Source organism: Choloepus didactylus, chromosome 3 (genome assembly GCF_015220235.1).
Source record: "Choloepus didactylus isolate mChoDid1 chromosome 3, mChoDid1.pri, whole genome shotgun sequence".
Taxonomy (NCBI): Eukaryota; Metazoa; Chordata; class Mammalia; order Pilosa; family Megalonychidae; genus Choloepus; species Choloepus didactylus.
In genome coordinates, this window is record NC_051309.1 from 21,184,442 (window position 1) to 21,204,885 (window position 20,444).

Genomic DNA, 20,444 nt, shown 5'->3' on the forward strand with positions numbered 1-20,444 from the left:
TAATGACAACCAGGGTGGAGATAAATGAAGCAAAATAAAAATACAATGAAGAGAATTAATGAAACCTAAAGTTTCTTCTTTGAAAACATCAATAAAATTGACAAACCTTTAGCTTAGCTGACAAAAAATAGAACACAAAAATTTTAAATGAAAGGGCTCACATCACTACCAACCCCACAGAAATAAAAAGAATTTTAAGAGGGCCCAACTGTATGTCAACAATTAGATAACCTAGATGAAATGGACAAATACTTATAAACACATAAACTACCTACACTGACTAAAGAAGAAATAGACCTCAACAGACCAACAACAAGTAAAGAGAGTAAATCAATAATCAAAACCTCTCAAAAAAGAAAAGTCCAGAATCGGATGGCTTCTGGTGAGTTTTACCAAATATTCCAAGAAGAATTAATATTGGCATTCATCAATATTTAATCTTCCAATCCATGCACATAGTGTGTCCTTCCATGTATTCTAGTTTTGTTTGATTAATTTCAGCAAAAAATTCCAAAAAAATTGAAGAGAAGGGTACATGCCTAACTCATTCTATGAGGACAACATCACTCTAATCCCAAAGCCAGGCAAAGATTTAAAAAGCCACAAGAAAACAAAATTGCAGACCAATATCCCTCATGAGTAAAGGTATAAAAATTCTCAACAAAATAACAGCAATTTGAGTCCAGCTGCATGTTAAAAGTATTATACACCATAATCAAGTGGGATTTATCCCACATATGCAAGCATGGTTCAACATAAAATCAATTAATGTAATATACCACATTAATAGAAGGAAGAAAAAAACAAAACAAAACAAAAAACAACATGTTCATCTAATTGATGCAGCAAAGGCATTTGATGAAATCCAGCACTACTACTTGATCCAAACACCCAGAAAATTAGGTCTATGAGAAAACTTCCTCAACATGATAAAGGGCATATATGAAAAATCCATCTCTAATATCCTACTTAATGGTGGAAGACTGAAAGCTTTCCCCTAAGATCAGGAACAAGACAAAGATGGTCATTTATTCAACATTGTACTGGAAGTTCTTTTCAGAGTTACTAGGCAAGAAAAAGAAGTAAAAGTCATCCAAGTTGGCAAGAAGTAAAACTTTCCTTATTTGCAGATGATATGATCCCATATACAGAAAATCCTGAAAAACCACCACAGAACTCCAAGAGCTAATTAATGAATTCAGCAAAGTTGCAGAGTCAACATGCAAAAGTCAGTAGTGCTTCTATACATTAGTAATGAACAATTTGAAAAGGAAATCAAGAAATAGTTTCCACTTATATGAGCAACTAAAAGAGTCAAATATCTAGGAATAAATTTAACCAAGTATGTAAAGGACTCATACAAGGAAAACTATAAAACATTGCTGAAATTAAAGATAACTAGAATACGTGGAAGGACATACCATGTTCATGGATTGGAAGATTAAATATTTTTGAATGCCAATTCTGTACAAAGTGATTTACAGATTCAACACAATCCCAATCGAAATCCCAACAGCTTTCTTTGTAGAAATGGATAAGCCAGTCATCAAATTTATATGGAAGAGTAAGGGGCAACAAATAGCAAAATTATCTTGAAAAACAAGAATGAAGTTGGAGAATTCTCACTTGCAGATTTTAAAACTTATTACAAAACTACAGTAACCAAAACAGCCTGGTCCTGGCAGAAGGACAGATATATAGACCATTGGAATTGGATTGAGAGTTCAGAAATAAATCCTCACATCTGTGGCCAATTGATTTATGTTGAGGGTGTTAAGTTCAGTCAATGGAGAAAGAATAATCTCTTCAACAAATGGTTCTGGGTAACCTGGATAGCCATATGCAAAAGAATGAAGGTGGACTCATACCTCACACTATATACAAAAATTAACTCGAAATGGATGAAAGACCTAAATATAAGTACCATAACTGTAAAACTACTAGAAGAAAACTAGGAAAGCACCTTCAGGACCCTGTGTTAGGCAATAGTTTCTTAGACTTTATCCCAAAAGCAGGAGCAACAAATAAAAAAAAATAGATAACTGAGATTTCATTGAAATTAGAAACTTTAGTGCTTCAGAGGGTTTCATCATGAAAATAAAGACTACCTACAGAATGGGAGAAAATATTTGGAAACCACACATCTGAGCAGGGTTTAATATCCAGAATATAAAAGAAATCCTACAGCTTAATAATGAAGGGACAAATTACACAAAATATATGCAAAAGACTTGGATGGACATTTCTCCAAAGAATATATACAGATGAGAAATAAGTACATGAAAAGACACTCAACATCATTAGCTATTAAGGAAATGCAAATCAAAAAACTATGATGTCATACCATTTCACACCTGCTAGAATGGCTACTATTAAAGAAACAAGACAAAATAAGTGTTGGAGAGGATGTGGAGAAATAGCACTTGTACATTTTTGGTGGGAATGTAAAATGGCACAGCAGCTGTGGAAAACAGTTTGGCAGTCCTCAGAAAGCTACATATTGAATTGCTGTATGACCCAGTGTGCAGGTTTGAATGTATTATGTCCCCCAGAAAAAGCCATATTCTTTGATTCAGTCTTGTGTGGGCAGACATATTAGTGTTGATTAGATTTTGGAATCCTTTGGGTGTTTCCATGGAGATATGATTCATTCAACTGTGGACAAGACCTTTGGTTAGATAATTTCCCTGGAAGTGTTGCCCCACCCATTCAGGGTGGGTCTGAATTAAATTACTGGAGCACTATATAAGCTCAGACAGAAGGAGCAAGCTTCCTACAGCCAAGAAGGACACTTTGAAGAACACACAGAAGCTGAGAGTAGCTGCAGATGAGAGACAGTTTGAAGACGGCCATTAAAAGCAAACTCTTGCTCCGGAGAAGGTAAGAGAGGACAAACACCCCAAGAGCAACTAAGAGTGACATTTTTGAGGAGCTGAAGCCTAGAGAGGAACGTTCTGGGAGAAAACCATTTTGAAAGCCAAATACCAGTGCAGACGCCGGCCACGTGCCTTCCCAGCTAATAGAGGTTTCCTGGACGCCATTGGCCATCCTCCAGTGAAGGTACCTGATTGTTTATACGTTACCTTGGACACTTTATGGCCTTAAGACTGTAACTGTGTAACCAAATAAACCCCCTTTTATAAAAGACAATCCATTTCTGGTGTTTTACATTCCAGCAGCATTAGCAAACTAGAACAGATTTTGGTACCAGAGAAGTGGGGTGCTGGTGCTGCTGAGTTTGCAAATACCAAACATGTTGGAATAGCTTTTTAAATGGATAAGGGGAAGATTCTGGAAGAATTATGAGGAGTTTGATAGAAAAGGCCTAAACTGCTTTGAAGAGACTGTGGAGATATGGACTCTAAAGATACTTCTGATGAGGCCTTGAGCAGAAATGATAATATATTGTTGCAAACTGGGAAAGGCAATCCTTGTTTTAAAGTAGCAGAGAATTTGGCAAAACTGAGTCCTGGTATTGGATGGAAGGCAAAATTTGAAAGCGACAACCTGGAATATTTTAGCTGATGAGATCTCCAAGCAAAATATAGAAGATGTAGCCTGGCTTTTACTTGCAGCTTATAGTAAAATGTGAGAGGACAGAGATAAGCTGAGAAATGAACTTTTGGTTTCAAAGAAACCGGAAATTGATGGCCTGGAAAACTCTGGGCTTCCAGGGGGTGAAACCCCAGAAGCTAAAGCCCAATGTGAGGATGTAACCAAACATGGAACCCAGCCACCATTTCAGTACAAGCCAAGATTGGAGAAGGAGTTAAGCAGAAAGGATTTGTGGAAAGTCCTATTGTCTGATGGCTTTGACCCCTATGTGCTTCATGCGAAGCCAACAGAATTTTTGTTAGCTCTTTACAGACAGAGCTGCTGCCAGTCTGGACTGGAGGAGACAGACAAGGAACAAACTGAAGGAAAAATTTTTTCAAAGACAGGGCCATGGAGGTTGAGGTCTGGAGTCAAGAGGTCCCAGGCTGGGAGAACGGACTGACCCACACGCATGGAAAGGGTGAGTTTGCCCCGGAGGTTGAGGGTGGGCCTTCCGCCTCGATGTTCAGGAAAGGTGTTGCCACCTCAGACCTCAAAGAGGGTGGAGCACATTCCCAGGGAATTGGGGAGAGCCTGGTCGCACACCCCACTCTTCTGAAGGGGTTGAGCGTGTGCCCCGGAGATGGAAGAGAATCCAGGTGCTGCCCCAACATTTGAGAAGGTGGTTTCCCCAGTGTGTGGCTATGTTGGAGCACTCACCCCAGCATTTGGAGAGAAAAGGGCTGACGCAAAGTCCCTTAGGAAGTTAGACTCCTGCTCTCTCAGGCCCCAAGGATGCAACGTCTTTCTCTACATGACACTCAGACTTCGAAATCTAATGGCGTTTGTCTTGCGGGTTTTAGGAACTATTTTGGTCCTGTTAACCCTGTTTTCCTTTCAGTTTCTCCTTATGGCAATGGGAATGTTTACCCCATGGCTGTCCCTCCTTTGTATATTCGAAGTACATAACTTACTCTTAATTTCACAGGTCCACAGCTAGAGGGGAATTATGCCTTAGGACAAACCATGCCTATAACTGATTTTGATGGGATCTTGTACTTACCTGTTGTTACTGAAATGATTTAAGTTTTTGTGATATTGTGATGGGATGAATGTATTTTGTATATGGAAAGATCATGTCATTTTGGGGTCCAGCGGGTGGAATGTGCCAGTTTGAATGTATTTTGTCCCCCAAAATGCCATTATATTTGATATAATCCTGTGTGGGCAAATGTATCAGTATTGATTAGATTGTAATTCTTTGAGTGTTTCCATGGAGATGTGACCCACCCAACTGTGGGTGATGACTTTAATTGGATAATTTCCATGGAGGTGTGGCCCTGCGCATTCAGCATGGGCCTTGATTAGTTTACTGGAACACTATATAAGCTCAGACAGAAGGAGTGAGCTTGCTACAGCCAAGAGGGACGCTTTGAAGAAAGCACAGGAGATGCAGATGAAAGATAGTTTGAAGACGGCCATTGAAAGCAGACTTTTGCTCCAGAGAAGCTGAGAGAGGACAAACACCCCAAGAGTAACTAAGAGTGACATTTTTTGTTCAGAGATAGATTGTGGTGATAAACGCATAACTATGTTATCATTCTGTGGACAGTGGATTGTATACCCTGGATGATTGTATGGTGTGTGAATGTATTTCAATAAAACTGAGTTTAATAAAAAAAAAAAAAAAAAGAGTGACATTTTTGGGGAACTGTGGCCTAGAGAGAAATGTCCTGAAGAAAGCCATTTTCAAACCAGAACTTAGGAGCAGACGCCAGCAATGTGTCTTCCCAGCTAACAGAGGTTTTCCAGATGCTGTTGGACATCCTCCGATGAAGGTACATGATTGTTGATGACTTACCTTGGACATTTTATGGCCTTAAGACTGTAACTTTGTAACCAAATAAACCCTCTTTATAAAAGCTGATCCATTTCTGGTGTTTTGCATTCGGCAGCATTAGCAAACTAGAATACCCAGCAATCCCATTTTTAGGTATACACCCTAAAGAATTGAAAGCAGGGACTGGAGCAAATATTTGCACACAGGTAGATGTTCATGGAGGCAGTATTTACAGTTGTCAAAAGAGGGAAGCAACCCAAGTGTCTATCAGCAGATGAATGGATAAACAAAATGTATATGCATGCACTGGCATATTATTCAGCCATGAAAAGGAATGAAGTTTGATGCATGCTACAAAAGATAGCATGTTGAGTGAAATAACCCAGACACCAGAGGACAAATACCATATGATCTCACCTAAAATGATTAGAATATGCAATTCATAGAGTCAGACACAAGAATCCAAGATGTCATGGACTGGAATGCAGATAGGGGATGGGAACATAATACATAAGTGGCACAGAATTTCTGTTATGGGTGATAGAAAACTTCATTAATGGGTGGTGGTGGTTGTAGCACAGCATTATGAATGTAATTAACACTACTGAATTGTAAATTTTGATGTGGTTAAAAGGAAAATTTTAGGTTGTACATATGTTACCAGGAAAAAAAAAAGACATTAAAAAATTGTAGGACTCCATAACCCAAACAGTGAACGTAAGTTATGGATTATAGTTAATGGTATCATTATAATATTGTTTCATCAATTTTAACAAAGTTACCACACTAATGCAAAGTGTTAACAATAGGGAAAACTATGTGTGAGGGGGATATGTGGTATACCAGTTTGTATATAAAAAAAGCTTTGTTCTTTGATGCAGTTTTGTGGGGGCAGATGTTTTAGTGTTGATTAAGTTGGAACCTTTGGATTAGGTTGTTTCCATGGAGATATGACCCACGCAATTGTAGTTGATAACTCTGATTAGATAATTTCCGTGGAGGTGTGGCCCTGTCTGTTCATTGTCGGCCTTGATTAGTTTACTAGAGCCCTGTATAAGAGCTCAGACAGAAGGAGCTGCTGCAAGTAATAGAGAATTTTGAAGACGGCTGTTGAAAGCAGAGTATTGCTGATGCTTTGGAGGTACTAGTCCAGAGTTTGCCCCAAGAAGCCGACACAGAGACATTTTGGAGAACGCCATCTTGAAACACAACCTGAGAGCAACTGAGAGTGACATTTTGAAAAGGAGCTGCAGCTAAGAGAGGACAAAACGCCCCAAGAGCAACATTTTGGAGAACGTCATTTTGAAACGTAACCTGGGAGCAAGCAGACACCAGCCATGTGCCTTCCCAGCAGGTTTTCTGGATGCCATTGGTATGGTGAAGGTATACTTGTTGACGCCATAGCTTGGACACTTATGGCTTTAAGACTAAGTTTGTAACCAAATAAACCCCCTTTATAAAAGCCAATCCATTTCTGGTGTTTTGCATAACGGGCAGCATTAGCAAACCGGAACATGTGGGAACTTGTACTTTTCTGCATGATTTTTCTGTAAATCTACATATTCTGATAAAGAATGAAACAACATGATTATACATCAGGAAGTGAAGGTGATGGTAATACTTATTTTGTTCTTATAATTTATTTCAGTTTGGTGAACAGCCACGAGCTCCTTCTGCTTTTGCTGCTATTTACTCTAAAGGAGGTATTCCTTGCAGGTAAAATCAATGCAAGTTATAACTTACCATATTATTAAAATTAATTGGGTAAAATTAGTATACTATTCAGTTTAAATATGTTGAGAGTCTTGTATACTAGTGAGATTGAAGTAAAAGTGAATTTCACAGTTTGACTGTTGGATTGGTATAGGTCCCTAGACATTGGTGAAGAAAGCCATTTTAATTCCAAAATACAACTGCTGTTAGATGCACAGTAAACTAGCAAATAATTTAAGAAATTGAATGAACTGGTTTCTAAAATAACCAATTTAAGCAATCACAAACTTGGACAAATTGCAAGTATATAATCCTGTTTTGTTTGTAAAGTGAAAGTTAACAATATAATGGAATTGTTTATTTCTTCTAATTAGCTGTTCTTGCTTCCTTTGGCTATAATTCTTGCCATCTTTCTGGACAGAAATCAGAAATATTACAAAGATTTATTTCTTCAAAGTATATCCACTTATAGCCTGTCCTAGATGATATAAAATTTCATGTTCATTTTGTAAAGAATAATCGCACCATTCATTTTTGTTCCCCAAATTCAAGAAATGTGTAGTATTTCAAAGCATTTTCAGATTTGGAAAACTGAATGAAAAATAATCTCAAGAAACTTTCTTCTTCAGTTGATGTTTAGATTCCTAGTGTAAGCTATTTTTTTGAGTTCCCCAGCAACTCATTTTTGCTTATATATATATATATATATATATGTAATGCTGAGTACTGTGACCTTTTGCTGTTATGAAAGTAACACTAAAGGAAAAGTCAGGATGTTGAGATCATTATAAAGGGATACCATGAAAGGTTTGTGGGTGATGGATAAGTACAGTGATGATTATGGTGATGGTTTCATAGGTGTACTTTTATATCAAATTGCACACTTTAAGTATTAATCAATAATGGTGTTAAAAAAAGCAGCAGCAGCAGAGACACTAATTCAACGACCTACTATTTTGTAACACTCAATGGATCTCAGTTTTTTTCTTCTTGTTCACAAGGATAAAACCTTCCCTGCCTTCAGATCATTAGTGTTGGGGTTAAATGATATATATCCGAAAAACACTGTTCTTTATAAAAACAGATTTGTTCAAGTTGTTATATTTTGCTTGTTTGCAGTTTTCATCTTTTGTAGGTTACCTATTTTGCTGTAATTAAGACTCAAGTGTAATCTTTGCATAAAGACATGCTTGAGCACCAAATGTGTGAACTAAACAAATGTAATGTCATTTGGGTTTGTTACCAAACAATATTGTTGAAAGAGTAGGATTTTTAAGGATTATATGTATTATAAGATGTCCTTATAATACATTTATAAATATGGTCATGGTATTCCTACATGTTACAAAATAATTATAATATGGTTCTGTTCTATAAATTATAATTATAATATGGTTCTGTTCTATAAAGAGATGAGTATGTTAGATAATCACTGTTTAATACATTATTAATTTTTTTTCTATATGCAATGACTTTTATATTTTAGATTGGTGCATGGTTCAGTAAAACACAGATTACAGTGGGAATGTCCTCCTGAAAATCTTCCATTTGATCCTCTTCTTATTACTTTAGCTGAGGTAAATATTCCCTGAATTTTTGTGAAAAGAAAAAACCTTTCAAAATTGCATTAAATTTTATTTGGTAACTTCAGTAAATCTCGTTCTATACTTTTGAAAATATAAGCCTAATAATAGACAATGAAACATCACACTCCTCTTTCATCCAACCTAGGAACTAGGTGTGATTAGAATATGTTAATTAGAAACTAAACAGTCAGCTTTGTAAATAAAAAATGAGTCCACACAGGGATTTGTAGCTAAGTGGATAAAATATTCACATTCAATGCCAAAAATTTAAAAAAAAATTAAAAACTTGGAATTGTAATAAAGAGGAAGATTATTTGAAATTAGTCATATCAGGAGAACATCAAGGGTTAAAACTTAATCCACAGCAGATGAAGGTGAGTGGTAGTGTCTTAACCATTCATATTTAGCATGTTATATTTTCATAGGGAACTGACATTATTACTTATGTGTTCTTTTTGAGAATTCTGTAAGCACTTTGTCTTACGTATTAATTTTAAGTAGCATATCACGGAGGTGATTTTTATAGAGAATTTGTTTTTTCTTTTTAAAATTTTGATAAGTTCCTTAATATAATTTAGCATTTGTGTCAGGAGAAAAGTTGGTGGAGTGTCAACCTTAAATGAATCAATGATACCTATTAATTTTGTTCTTAGAATTAGAGTCAGAAATTGAGAAATGAATTAACCAGTTTTCATATATTTACACTTTTAGCTGTTTAACTTTCTTAAGAGTCTAGTATGAAGCTTTTTGTTGTGGAGAGGTCATTAAATTATTAAAGCCTTGAAAATCTAAATAGGCAATGCCATGAGTAGTAAGTGATCTATATAAAAATATAATTGGAAATGTAAGGATTTATGTATTTTTTTCTTTATTTGAGAAACACTTGTCTTTCCTATAAAACTAGTGCTAAGTGCAGGATGAGATCACAGTAGAAAAATGTGTAATTTGGCTTATTATTAAAACAAAATAATGAGACGTTAGTTCTTAATCATAATGAAGGATCAAAATATCTAGTTTCTCCTTTAGTTTTCCGTTTGCTTTTAATCTCTTATGTTAACATGTCAGTTATGTTATGTTACCAAAGACTGCAGGATTGTTTTAAGATTTTGCTTTTATTAATTTATAGCTCAGCTTGTGGAATTATTTTGATATTATAAGCAGCATATTTGTGGATAGCCTATTTTGAAATTCAGTTCTGATCAAAGCCTTTTAAGCTTGGTATTAAATATTAAAGAATTTAGTGGCATTCTATTTTAAACTTTATCCCCTTTATATTTGGTAGCAAACTGTTTTTCAGACTAATAAAAAACTGTAGTGATAACTTTGAAAACGTACTCCAGCTAAGAGTAGTGCTTTAATGTTGGGGGGTCCTTAAAAGGACTCCAGTTTAGAACACATGAAAGTCTGGCCTTTGTGTACCTATTGTCCAACACTAATGCTTTTATTTCTGTCTTTGGTGAATTTTTTAGCCTTCCCCTCTACTTGTTTAATAATAAAGACATACTGCAGAAGAATTAGTATTGAAATCCACTTCACCTCTTGACTCGTGATTCCTCATTTCTAAAATGAAGAGGTTAGGGGTTCTTCTAAGACTGTAGGACCTACATTCCATAATGTTACCAGTGGCCTTGGCAGCATAGTGTTCAAAAGCATGATAGTATTGAGAAAAGGGGAGTATTGAGAAAAGGGAAGAGGATTGTTTGATCAAAAGGACAAATTGGTTGAAAGTTAATGTATCTAGACATAGCTAGTTACACCTTAATAACTTCATAAGTAATAATTAGTCGAATTAAAGGAATATTGCTATTTCTTTTTTATCTTTTCTCTTTTATCTTGACTCAGAGATTGGTTAAATCATGAATAATACCTAATTGTTTCTAATGTATTTAGGGAGAAGGTTCTAGTGAGAAATGATCTATGCAAGTTTCTTTCACATTTTGATTTCATATTCCAGTGTTAAAAATGACATTTAAAATATTATAACACTTTTTGCACATAGTGAAAGATTTGCCTTCTTCATATCTTAATATATTTAAATATAAAGGAACTATACAACTGGAAATGTTACAAGTATGGCTAAATTAGTTAAATAGGTTTTCTGGTTGAAGACTTTAAAATAAAAAGAGCGAAATAACCTGGTACACAAAATCTTTTAGAAACTCATTGAATAAGTTGTAAAATCACCGTAAAAGTAAGAGGCCAAGGTATTATGCATTTGTAAAGTAGTGGTTATAAACATATTTCAGACTAAGTTGCTGTGTTTTCAAACAGTGTTTGGGAGCATATATAAAATATGTTTTTAGTATCCCAGTGAGTTTTTTCTTTTTCTTTGTTTTTATTTACCTTTACTTTCTCTGTTGCTTTTTCCTTCCTTCATTACTACATTCCTTCCTTCTTTGTTTTTTCTTGTGTTTCTTTTCCTTTCCTTTTTCTTTTCCTTTTATTACTTTTCTTTTTTCTTTTCCTTTCCTCCTGTGGGTTGAGATTCTACCTGTCTCATATATGTCCTTTGTTCCACATTTTCTCTGTGATTTAAATTGTAATTACTGAAATTATGTACCACGACTAGAAAAACATAATAAAACTTTTGATTTTCACATACACTAGTAAAAATTCACTTTTTTTGCATGTTTTGTTAACATAACCAATGGGTAGTGAATCATATTTCTTGTCTTTGGCAGGGTCTGAGAGAGACTAAGCATCCTTACACCTTTGTGTCAAAGGAGGGTTTTAGAGAGTTACTTTTGGTCAAAGGTGCTCCTGAAAAAACTGTGCCTTTGCTTCCTAGACTGGTTCCCGTGCTAAAGGCGGCTCTGGTATGTCCTTTATTCCTTTATACTTTGTATTTCAAAACACATGATAGAAGGAAAAGACAAGTAAGGTACATTTAGAATATTTTGTCTTTTTTTTCCTCCCCTCTAAATTTTATGCAAATTAGTCCTTAGCCTGTGATTTTTATGTTTGTGGTGCTAGCACAATTTAGGCCACTGTAATTAAGGGCCCGATGATTACATACTTGAAGACTCCTTTAGAAGATGTACTAAAGATAAAAAGGGACATTTTGAGTTATTAGCAAAAGTAGTGGACCTCAAATCAGTCTTTCTCTATGCTAACTGTATTTTAGTTAATGCTTCAGTCCAACTGAAAATTTGTTTCTTGCTTCTAGATGTCTTGCATTAATGATTATTTCTTTAAATTCTAGATTTGGTTGATTATATTCTAATTTTAAACATTTAACTTTATTTTTTCTCCACCTGTTTGCCCTTTCTTCTAACCTTCCCTTCCTGCCCCCACATCCCGGAACCCCCAACCAATCAACCGTCTCCACAGGTGCATTCAGATGATGAAGTGTTTGAAAGAGGATTGAATGCTCTGGTACAGTTAAGTGTCATTGTTGGTCCTTCTCTAAACGACCATCTGAAACATCTGCTTACAAGTGTAAGTACTGGAAAGATTTGGAGTGGTTGTATATATTTATCTTGAACTTTCCACGTTCCTTCATAATCTAATTACTTCAAGTTAATTATTAAAATCATTCAAAACCTTCAAATCTCTCATCATCCTAACCAAAAAAAAAAATAGCAATCAGACAAAACAGTTCAGAAAATATTTTATTAATGTACAATATTCTCTTAATTTTTTTTTAATGAAAAGGGTTTTTAATTAGCAGGGTTTAAAGTTGAATAAAAAGCAATCGAAAGTTGAATTAACAAATTAATGAGTGGTGTAATGGTATTAGGCCATGATAATTAGCTGTGAATTATAAGCAGTGCTTATGTACTCTCTTGTTTAATTGTATACTGCCAAAGTCATGCTTTTCATCTTTTTTCTTTTTGTTTTTCTTTGTGAAGTTTTAAGCAAGACTAAGCATTCATGATAAGGCATTTTTTCTGTTATGTGTAGTATAATCTGTAACATAAACATACACTGGGAAACTGCAGTTTAGGAGGTCCCCCAAACCACCCTCAGGTTCAGTGATTTACTAGAAGGACTCACAGAACTCAGAAAAGTTGTTATATTCATATTCACAGTTATAGTTTATACACCAGAAAGATACAGAATAAAATCAGAGGGAAGAGATACCTAGGGCACGATCCAGGAGAGACCAGGCACAGAGCTTCCAGTTGTCCTTTCCCAGTGGAATTGTGTGGACAGCCGTTCTCTCAGCAGGGATGTGTGGGGACACTTAGGGAGTATTGCCAACTGGACAGCTAACCTGAACCTTGGTGTCTAGAGCTTTTATTGGGGGTCAGTCATGTAGACATAAGTGAAACACCTGCATGACTGACCTTAGTCTCTATCCCCTCCAGAGATTAAGTTGATCCCATAGCCCAAGGCCTCCACCATAAATCACATTGTTTGCATAGACTATCTGAGGTAGCACAATGCCCCAGTAAACAAAGATAGTTTTATCAGGCATGTATTCCAAGGGCTTAATGGTTCCTTCCCAGGCTCCAGGAGCAAAGGCCAAACCTTCCTCTGGGCAAAGTTAATCCTTTAATGCACACACTGATTTAAAAAAAATGAAAAAAAATTTAAAAAGAGTTCTGGCTGAGATTACTCACAGCGAGGGTTTCCCTGCCTGCATTCTTCTGTAGTTCAGAGCTGAGATGTGTATTTTGATCATAGATCTACTGTTCTTTTCTTGGGTCCTCCCACCTGAGAGATCCTAAATTGTGTTTTTAACTTCTCCAGAGAATCTACATCCCAGGAACCATCTGGTTAAACCTGAAGAAAGTAGGGTGGTGGAGAATCTATCAGGATTGCTTAGGTTAGGAATGATGGTGGGAGATGGAATCCCAGGAAGGTGCAGGGTGGGGAGAAGACAGAGTGAGATAGGCTGGAACCTTGACATGTGGGAAGTCTTAAGCAGAAGCCGGGGAATCCTGGCAGATACCTGCTTGTAAGCTTCAGGTCAGGGGGTATGGCTGACTGACGACAGCCCTGTTCATCTGTTTCAGCTTTTCTTGGGAATTATCTCCTACAGGTCAGGTACTGAAGAAATTTCACACTTATTTGTAAAATGACTCATTTTAGATTTATTTAATCATTCAAACAGTTCAACAATTTAACATGAATCTGTTGTACTCTGCATTCCTATTTTGTGCCAGGTATTTGCTAAGCACTGAGAATGTAATGCTGAGCGAAAACAGATATGGTCTCAGCCTCATATTTTCTGAGGGAAAATAAGTAGCAAGGACATTGGCTGAGAGTATTGGGACATGGTGTAGGGGAAGTGCTGTATAGAGAAAAGGAATCACACTGGATCCTTCCCCAAACTCAAGTCGAACAAGGACCAGAACTTTATTTCCTAAATGCTTCCTAAGCCCATCAGCCATGGTGGAGTGAAATAGTTTAACAACCAAACTGTATACTTTTGTTTCTTTTTTGTTTGTTTTGTTTTTTACCCTTATGGATCAGTGGCATTAATTTCCGGTTACCTGCAGGGACGAACTAAAAGGGCTTCACTTTGCTGAGCGTTAACACTTTGGGAAGACCTAGACACCACATTGTCCCTTCTTCCTAGCATTACCTAGAGGTGAACGACAGTTTGAGAGTTAGTTCCTGGAGTGTTACCTACTACTCATACGAAAGATTTAAGCATCTCTAAGGATCCCATTGAGGGGCCCCAGTTGTCCTTTCCCAGTGGAATTGTGTGGACAGCCCTTCTCCCAGCAGGGATGTGTGGGAAGACTTAAGGGAGTATTGCCAACTGGGCAGCTAACCCTAACCTTGGTGTCTAGAGCTTTTATTAGGGGTCAGTCATGTAGACATAACTGAACCACCTGTCTCTGTCCCCTCCAGAGATCAAATTGATCCCATAGCCCAAGGCCTCCACCATAAATCACATTGTTTGCGTAGACTATCTGAGGTAGCCCAATGCACACACTGATCTAAAAAAATGAAAAAATTTAAAAAAGAGTCCTGGCTGGGATTACTCACAGCTAGGGTTTCCCAGCACTCCCTCTTACCTCCCTCACCCCAATCCAGCACCAGCCAGAAAGGCTCTGTTTTCATCTGTTTTTTGTTTTTTTTTTTAAGTGTTCAGCATTCTTTATTTGGTATTATACATAAACCATATCAAAATGCCTTTTGTTAATGAAAAGGCAACATTTCAGATACAGGGAATTTTAATTCGATTTATACAGTTAAGACCAGAAAGATAAAGTGGAAATAGCTAGCTTATTTTCGGCACCTGCCTTTAAACAAGCTGATGAACACCACCTGAAATCAAGTGAGTCTTGTTTTGTTGTATGAGAGTGAAGGGATTTCTTTAAATATATTCATAAAACCAATTATATAAATCTAAATATAAAACCAATCTCCTATAGGTTGTGAGTTGACATTCACCATCTTTGTGAAAAAGTTAACATTACTAATTCTACCTAGCTTCAAACCCAGTTAAACCTTTAGAAGGGGAAAATAGTGATAGGACTTGCCAAACCATAATTACTATCAAAATTTGAAAATCTTGATCATTTAACTATAAGCTAATCTTTTTTTAACTCAGGACCGTCCAACAAAAATGATGCCATTCATGGTCTGAATTTTGGTGTACGAGATCAATTTAAATATGGTACATGTAAAAAAGTCACAAGACATTTCTGTTTTGTAATAAATAACCAAACAGCCAACTGTTTCTCATTAGTAGCTTTTTTGAGATAAGCTATCCAAGTCTTCCCTTTCTTTTTTCTTCTTAATGCCTGCAGAGATCATTTTTGTTCCAGGGATGTACTTCTTGGGATTCTCCAAATACTCCATCAGTGTCTTGTCCCAAGTGATTACCATTGTTCTTATTGGCATCTATAAGAGAGTCCAGGGGCCTGACCTGTCTTCCACCCAAACAGACCATGCAGATTTGGCCCAGTCTTGTGCTTGCCTCCCTTTTCCACGATGTGGCACTGGGCACACTTCTGAACAAAAATGTTCTTGCTCTTCTCAACATCACCCATTTTGAATTTGCTCTTTCTTCGCGCACCACACGAAGGTCCCCGCTCGGAAGCTGAATGCCCCGCTCGCTCTCATCTGTTTTTATCGACTTCTGTCTTCAGTGTTTATTTAAAGAAAGTTTCCTTTTCTTGAAAGAATTTCAAAAGCAGTTACTGAGCCTGTTTGCAACTCATTTTCTTCCTATGTAAAATAGGTTCTCTAGGGAGACAGAACCAACAGGAGTTACCTATAAATATGAAATTTTTATAAAAATTGTCTCACATGACTGTGGGGATGCACAAGTCCGAATTCCTAAGGCAGGCTGCAAGTTGGGAACTCCGATGAAGGTTTTCGATGAATTCCCCAGGAAAAGCTGGCTAGCTGAAGTAGAGATGGAAATTCTCTCCTCTGACTGCTGAAATATTCAGTACTCCTTTTAAAGTCTTCAGCTGATTGGATGAGACATATCTCATTGTTGAAGGCAATCTCGTCAGTTGATTTTAGATGTAATTAGCTGTAGATGTAATCAGCTTACTGAAGATTTAAGTCCAGAAAATGTCCTCATAGTAACTATCGGGCCAATGCTTGCTTGACTAAACCATCACCTGGTCAAGTTGACACATGAACCTAACCATCACACTGAGCTTCAACAATAAGGGCTGGCCACTGACCCTAGGGCAGTGATCTCAGACTTTAATAAGGAAATAGTCACCTGAGAATCTTGCTAAAAATGCAGAATCTGGGTCTCTGCCCTGAGACTGGGTAAATAACAGTTAGGGCCCAAGAACCTGTGTATTAATTTAACAAGAACGTCAGGTGATTCTGATGCTGGTCATCATGGGTCTTTCCATAAAGCCCTCCCTGCTCAGGGTAACACACGCTGAAAAGAGCAAACCTAAGGACTGTGAGAGAGACAGTTTCTTTCCTTCCTTAGGGCATTGATAGGCACTGTTTGTCTTCTTCTTCAGAGTTGATTTTCTCACGTTTTTCATCTTTCTGGGAGTCTCTTCTGACGTTCCATGACTTGGTTGAAGGGACCTGCTACTTAAGGCCCAGTGGTGGGGGAAGTACTCCTGCTGGGTTACTTTCATACCTGGTAAGAGGAAGGAAAAGGGAAGACCAGGAACCAACTTTATATGATGGCCGCCAGAGTATTTGATGAATGAATGATGTTTGCCTGGGCCTAAGCTGTATTCACAGAAGGTGGAACCATGAGCAAGTAATGCTCATGTCTTTGGGTACAATAATGTAGAAATTTGGTGGGAACACTTAGAGATTATGCTTAATTACTTGAATTGTGCTATTTTCCTCTTTGCTCCTGTGATTCTCTCCTCACCCACTTTGTGCTCCCTCCCTTTTCAATCAAGGTTGCATCTTTACAGCTGAGGCCCCTTCAGGATGTACCTTAGGATAGATGGTCTGTGTTTTCTAATCTGATCCCTCTGCCTATCACTGTTACTGAATTATTTATGTAAATCTCTGGTCTCTGTCTTAACTTCCAATTTTATTATAGGAAAACATGTTTTAGAGTCTTAGTTTTCTAGCATAGACTTCCAGTGCTCTTGCTAGTTACAAAATGGAAAAATATGCTGTTTCATAGAAAATTTATTTCAGGTACTCTACTGTAGTAGATTTCATAGGATTGGTATAATTGAAAAAATAATATAAATTATTGTTTTTTTAAACTGTTTTGTTTGAAAATTTCCAATATTTCCAAACACTATACCCACCAACCAATTCCCCCTTCCCCTCTAATCTACTTTCTATATGAATTTGCTATTTCTAGATATTTCATGTAAGTGAAATCATCAGTATTTTTACTTATATACCTTGCTATTCCATTCAGCATTCTGTTTTCCTGGTTCATCCGTGAAAACTTCATTCAGAACTTCATTCCTTCTTGTGGCCAAATAATATTCCCTTATATGGATATACCATATTTTGTTTGTCATTCGTCCAAGTTGATGGACCCTTGGGTTGTTTCCATCTTTTGGCTGTTAGGAATAATGCTTCTGTGAACCTTGGTATCTGTTTGAGTACCTGTTTTTAAAATCTTTGATTGTATACCTAGGAATGGAAGTGCTGGGTCATGTGGTAATTCTATAATACATTTTTTTTTTAGCAAAAACCTTGGTGTCTGCTATAATGTTAAATTTGATTGGATATTTCCTAAAAGGAAGGCTTGGAAGTCTAAAATTAAGTGGTGTCCATGCACAGTAAAGACTCAGTGGGCATTATTTCTTGTTCGCCTGTTTGTTAGTGAAGTTTTACTTATTTTTATGGTGAATAGTGTTACTTTTTCAATTTAATTTTCTTCCCAATCTTACTTTTTAAAAAAGCTTTCCAAGAGGCTAATGGACAAGAAATTCAAAGAGCCAATCACCAGTGCATTACAGAAGCTAGAACAGCATGGTGGAAGTGTAAGTAGAACTTTATTCCTTAAGTCATTAAATTTAAAAAAATTTTAGTCGTTTTACAAAATTGACTGTAGAATATATTTAATGTGTATTCTCAGTTCATCTGTAAGTAACCATGTGAAGTTGATACTGTTATTTTCATTTTTAAGTTCAGAGTGTTTATAACTTATCTAGGTTGTATAGTTTTTAATCAACTGGGATTCAGACCCAGGTTGTGTAAATCTAAGTCCTGTACACTTTACTATGCTTACTGTAAGGCACCCCGTGTGATGCTGCTTGACATTTTTTTTCTTTCAAATATTTTGGATGCTTTTGTTTTGACCCTTAGAAAGTTCAGAAAAGGATTATCACTAATCCTTTTTATTATCCTATTTGTTATTTAGTTATCACTAAAGAAACAGTCCCTTTTTAAATTTGCATTTGCCATCTTTTCTGTCTAAAAAAATTTAGAATCTACCCACAACCAAAAGTTGAAATAACATTTCCAGATGACTGAGCCACTGTGTCTGTAAACACACACACACACACATACACACACACAAACACACAGGAATAGTTCAGTTGATAATTCTAACTTTTCAAGGTGGAGAGTGTGGGAGATTTCATTACTTTCTCGGTGGTATCAAATAACTAGGTTAATTACATTTTCATCTTTTGAAAGAAGTGTTTGTATAATCTGGTCTTATAAATATTTCCATAAAGCAATGGAGATTACTTTGGAGATGACAGTTAATAAGATCTTGATGGTAGAATTATATGCATGATTATCTTAACTCTGTCCAACTTGGTTGCTTTCTGTGTACTTTCTAAAGGAAATATGAGTATATGTGTATGTGTGTGTGTGTGTGTGTGTGTGTGTATATATATATATATACACACACATACACACAGCTCATGTACAGCTAAAATTTCATATACAGCTTTAAAAGGCAGACCTTGTAGTTTAAGCTTTACCTAAGTTGCCTAATGTGACCAATTTCAGTGACTTTTTAAATCGATTATATTCTTTTCATGATGAATGCCTAGAATAAAGTTTATGAAGAGGAAGTAAGTCCCTAAGCCTACTAGAGAATGAATTTCTTTGTTGTTTGTGGGTCATCAGGCAGAGGATTAGCATTCAGACATCTTTTTGATGAGGTGTGCAAAACCATCCCCTATTCAGTGTAGTGACCCTTCTCAGCAGAAGGGAAATTCTTGGTTGCAAATGTTCTTGCTGTCCCGAGAATTTGAATGCAAAAGGAATTTGCCCTTTCCTCCGCTGTGAAATGCAAGTAAGCAGATGCTAAATAATGATGGCACAGTTTTTTGATCTGAAACTCCTTTGTTGGTTTTCACACATCCTCTGGACAAGTGGAAAGGAGGCAGGCCCAGCCTGTTAGATTTCAGGATGGGGAGGTTTAGGTAGTTTGCTTCTAAATAAAGTTTAGAAAAGCAAATTAAGATTTGGATGGGAATTTAGAGGGTCTACTTGACCAATCCAATGTTCCAGAAGTAGTAAGAGAGCGACTTTTTTTATTGCCAATCTCATTAATTTTGAATTGTGCTAACACAAAATTTGAAGAGATTGTGTAGTTGCAAGAGCTATTATTAAATACTGTTTATTTTCTAAGGGCTTTTTTTTCTACTTTTTTCTTATGTCCAACATAATATTACCAATTGATGTCATTGTGATAGAAAATTGCAATTATGTATTAAAGACTTTCTCTTGTGCTTGAAATTAATGAATGTTCTTTTTTCATTTCCAAGAACTTAAAAGTTTGTGTATCTTTTTCTTTCTTTAAATACAAGAGAGGAGATGTTAAAAAAAGATTATTCTCAGTATTGCAGTTTCACATTTCTTAGGGCTTGAAGTATATCGTAGTGATACAAGAGAGGAGATGTTAAAAAAGATTATTCTCGGTATTGCAGTTTCACATTTCTTAGGGCTTGAAGTATATCATAGTGATACAAAGACGGTTTTTGGGGAAATGAAAATATCACAGACAAGCACAGTGTCATCATCTCATAATTAATCATTTTGCTCTCTTCCTTCTGTTCATTGTCTTTTAAAATTGAAATCAGGTGATCTTCAGCCTGATTTTTCTTTCTAAGTGCTTTTGTCTTAGGAGAGCCACACACACTCCAATCATTGCATACTTGAGAATGTATATGTGCCAGGTACTCTACTGATTACATTATTAAACTAATTTAATCTCCACTACATGTCTGTTGTTCTCCTCGTTTAAAGATCAAGAAACTGAAACATAGTAAGTAATTAGCACTGAGGTGAGTGGTAGAAGCTGGACTCAAATTCTGGTAGTCTGGCTCCTACTTCTCTAAAAAGGTACTTTAAAAAACATTAATAAACATGTATATGTTATTAAAAACAAATTGTACTTCTCTTTCCACCATTCTGCATGTGTGTGTGTGTATTTTTTTTTTTTT

At 36.3% G+C, this 20,444-nt stretch overlaps 1 protein-coding gene across 3 annotated transcripts in view; it reads left to right on the forward strand.

The window, feature by feature from the left end:
* Positions 1-20,444, forward strand: part of PACRGL (parkin coregulated like) — a 47,007-nt gene that overhangs the window by 19,984 nt on the left and 6,579 nt on the right. For 2 of the 3 annotated variants that reach the window (XM_037829503.1, XM_037829502.1), the window contains 5 exons: positions 7,023-7,090; positions 8,574-8,664; positions 11,355-11,489; positions 12,004-12,111; positions 17,943-18,023. In XM_037829503.1, coding sequence (XP_037685431.1) covers positions 7,023-7,090; positions 8,574-8,664; positions 11,355-11,489; positions 12,004-12,111; positions 17,943-18,023 — 483 coding nt within the window. The remainder of the gene's footprint in view (positions 1-7,022; positions 7,091-8,573; positions 8,665-11,354; positions 11,490-12,003; positions 12,112-17,942; positions 18,024-20,444) is intronic. The other variant, XM_037829504.1, reaches the window with a different exon arrangement.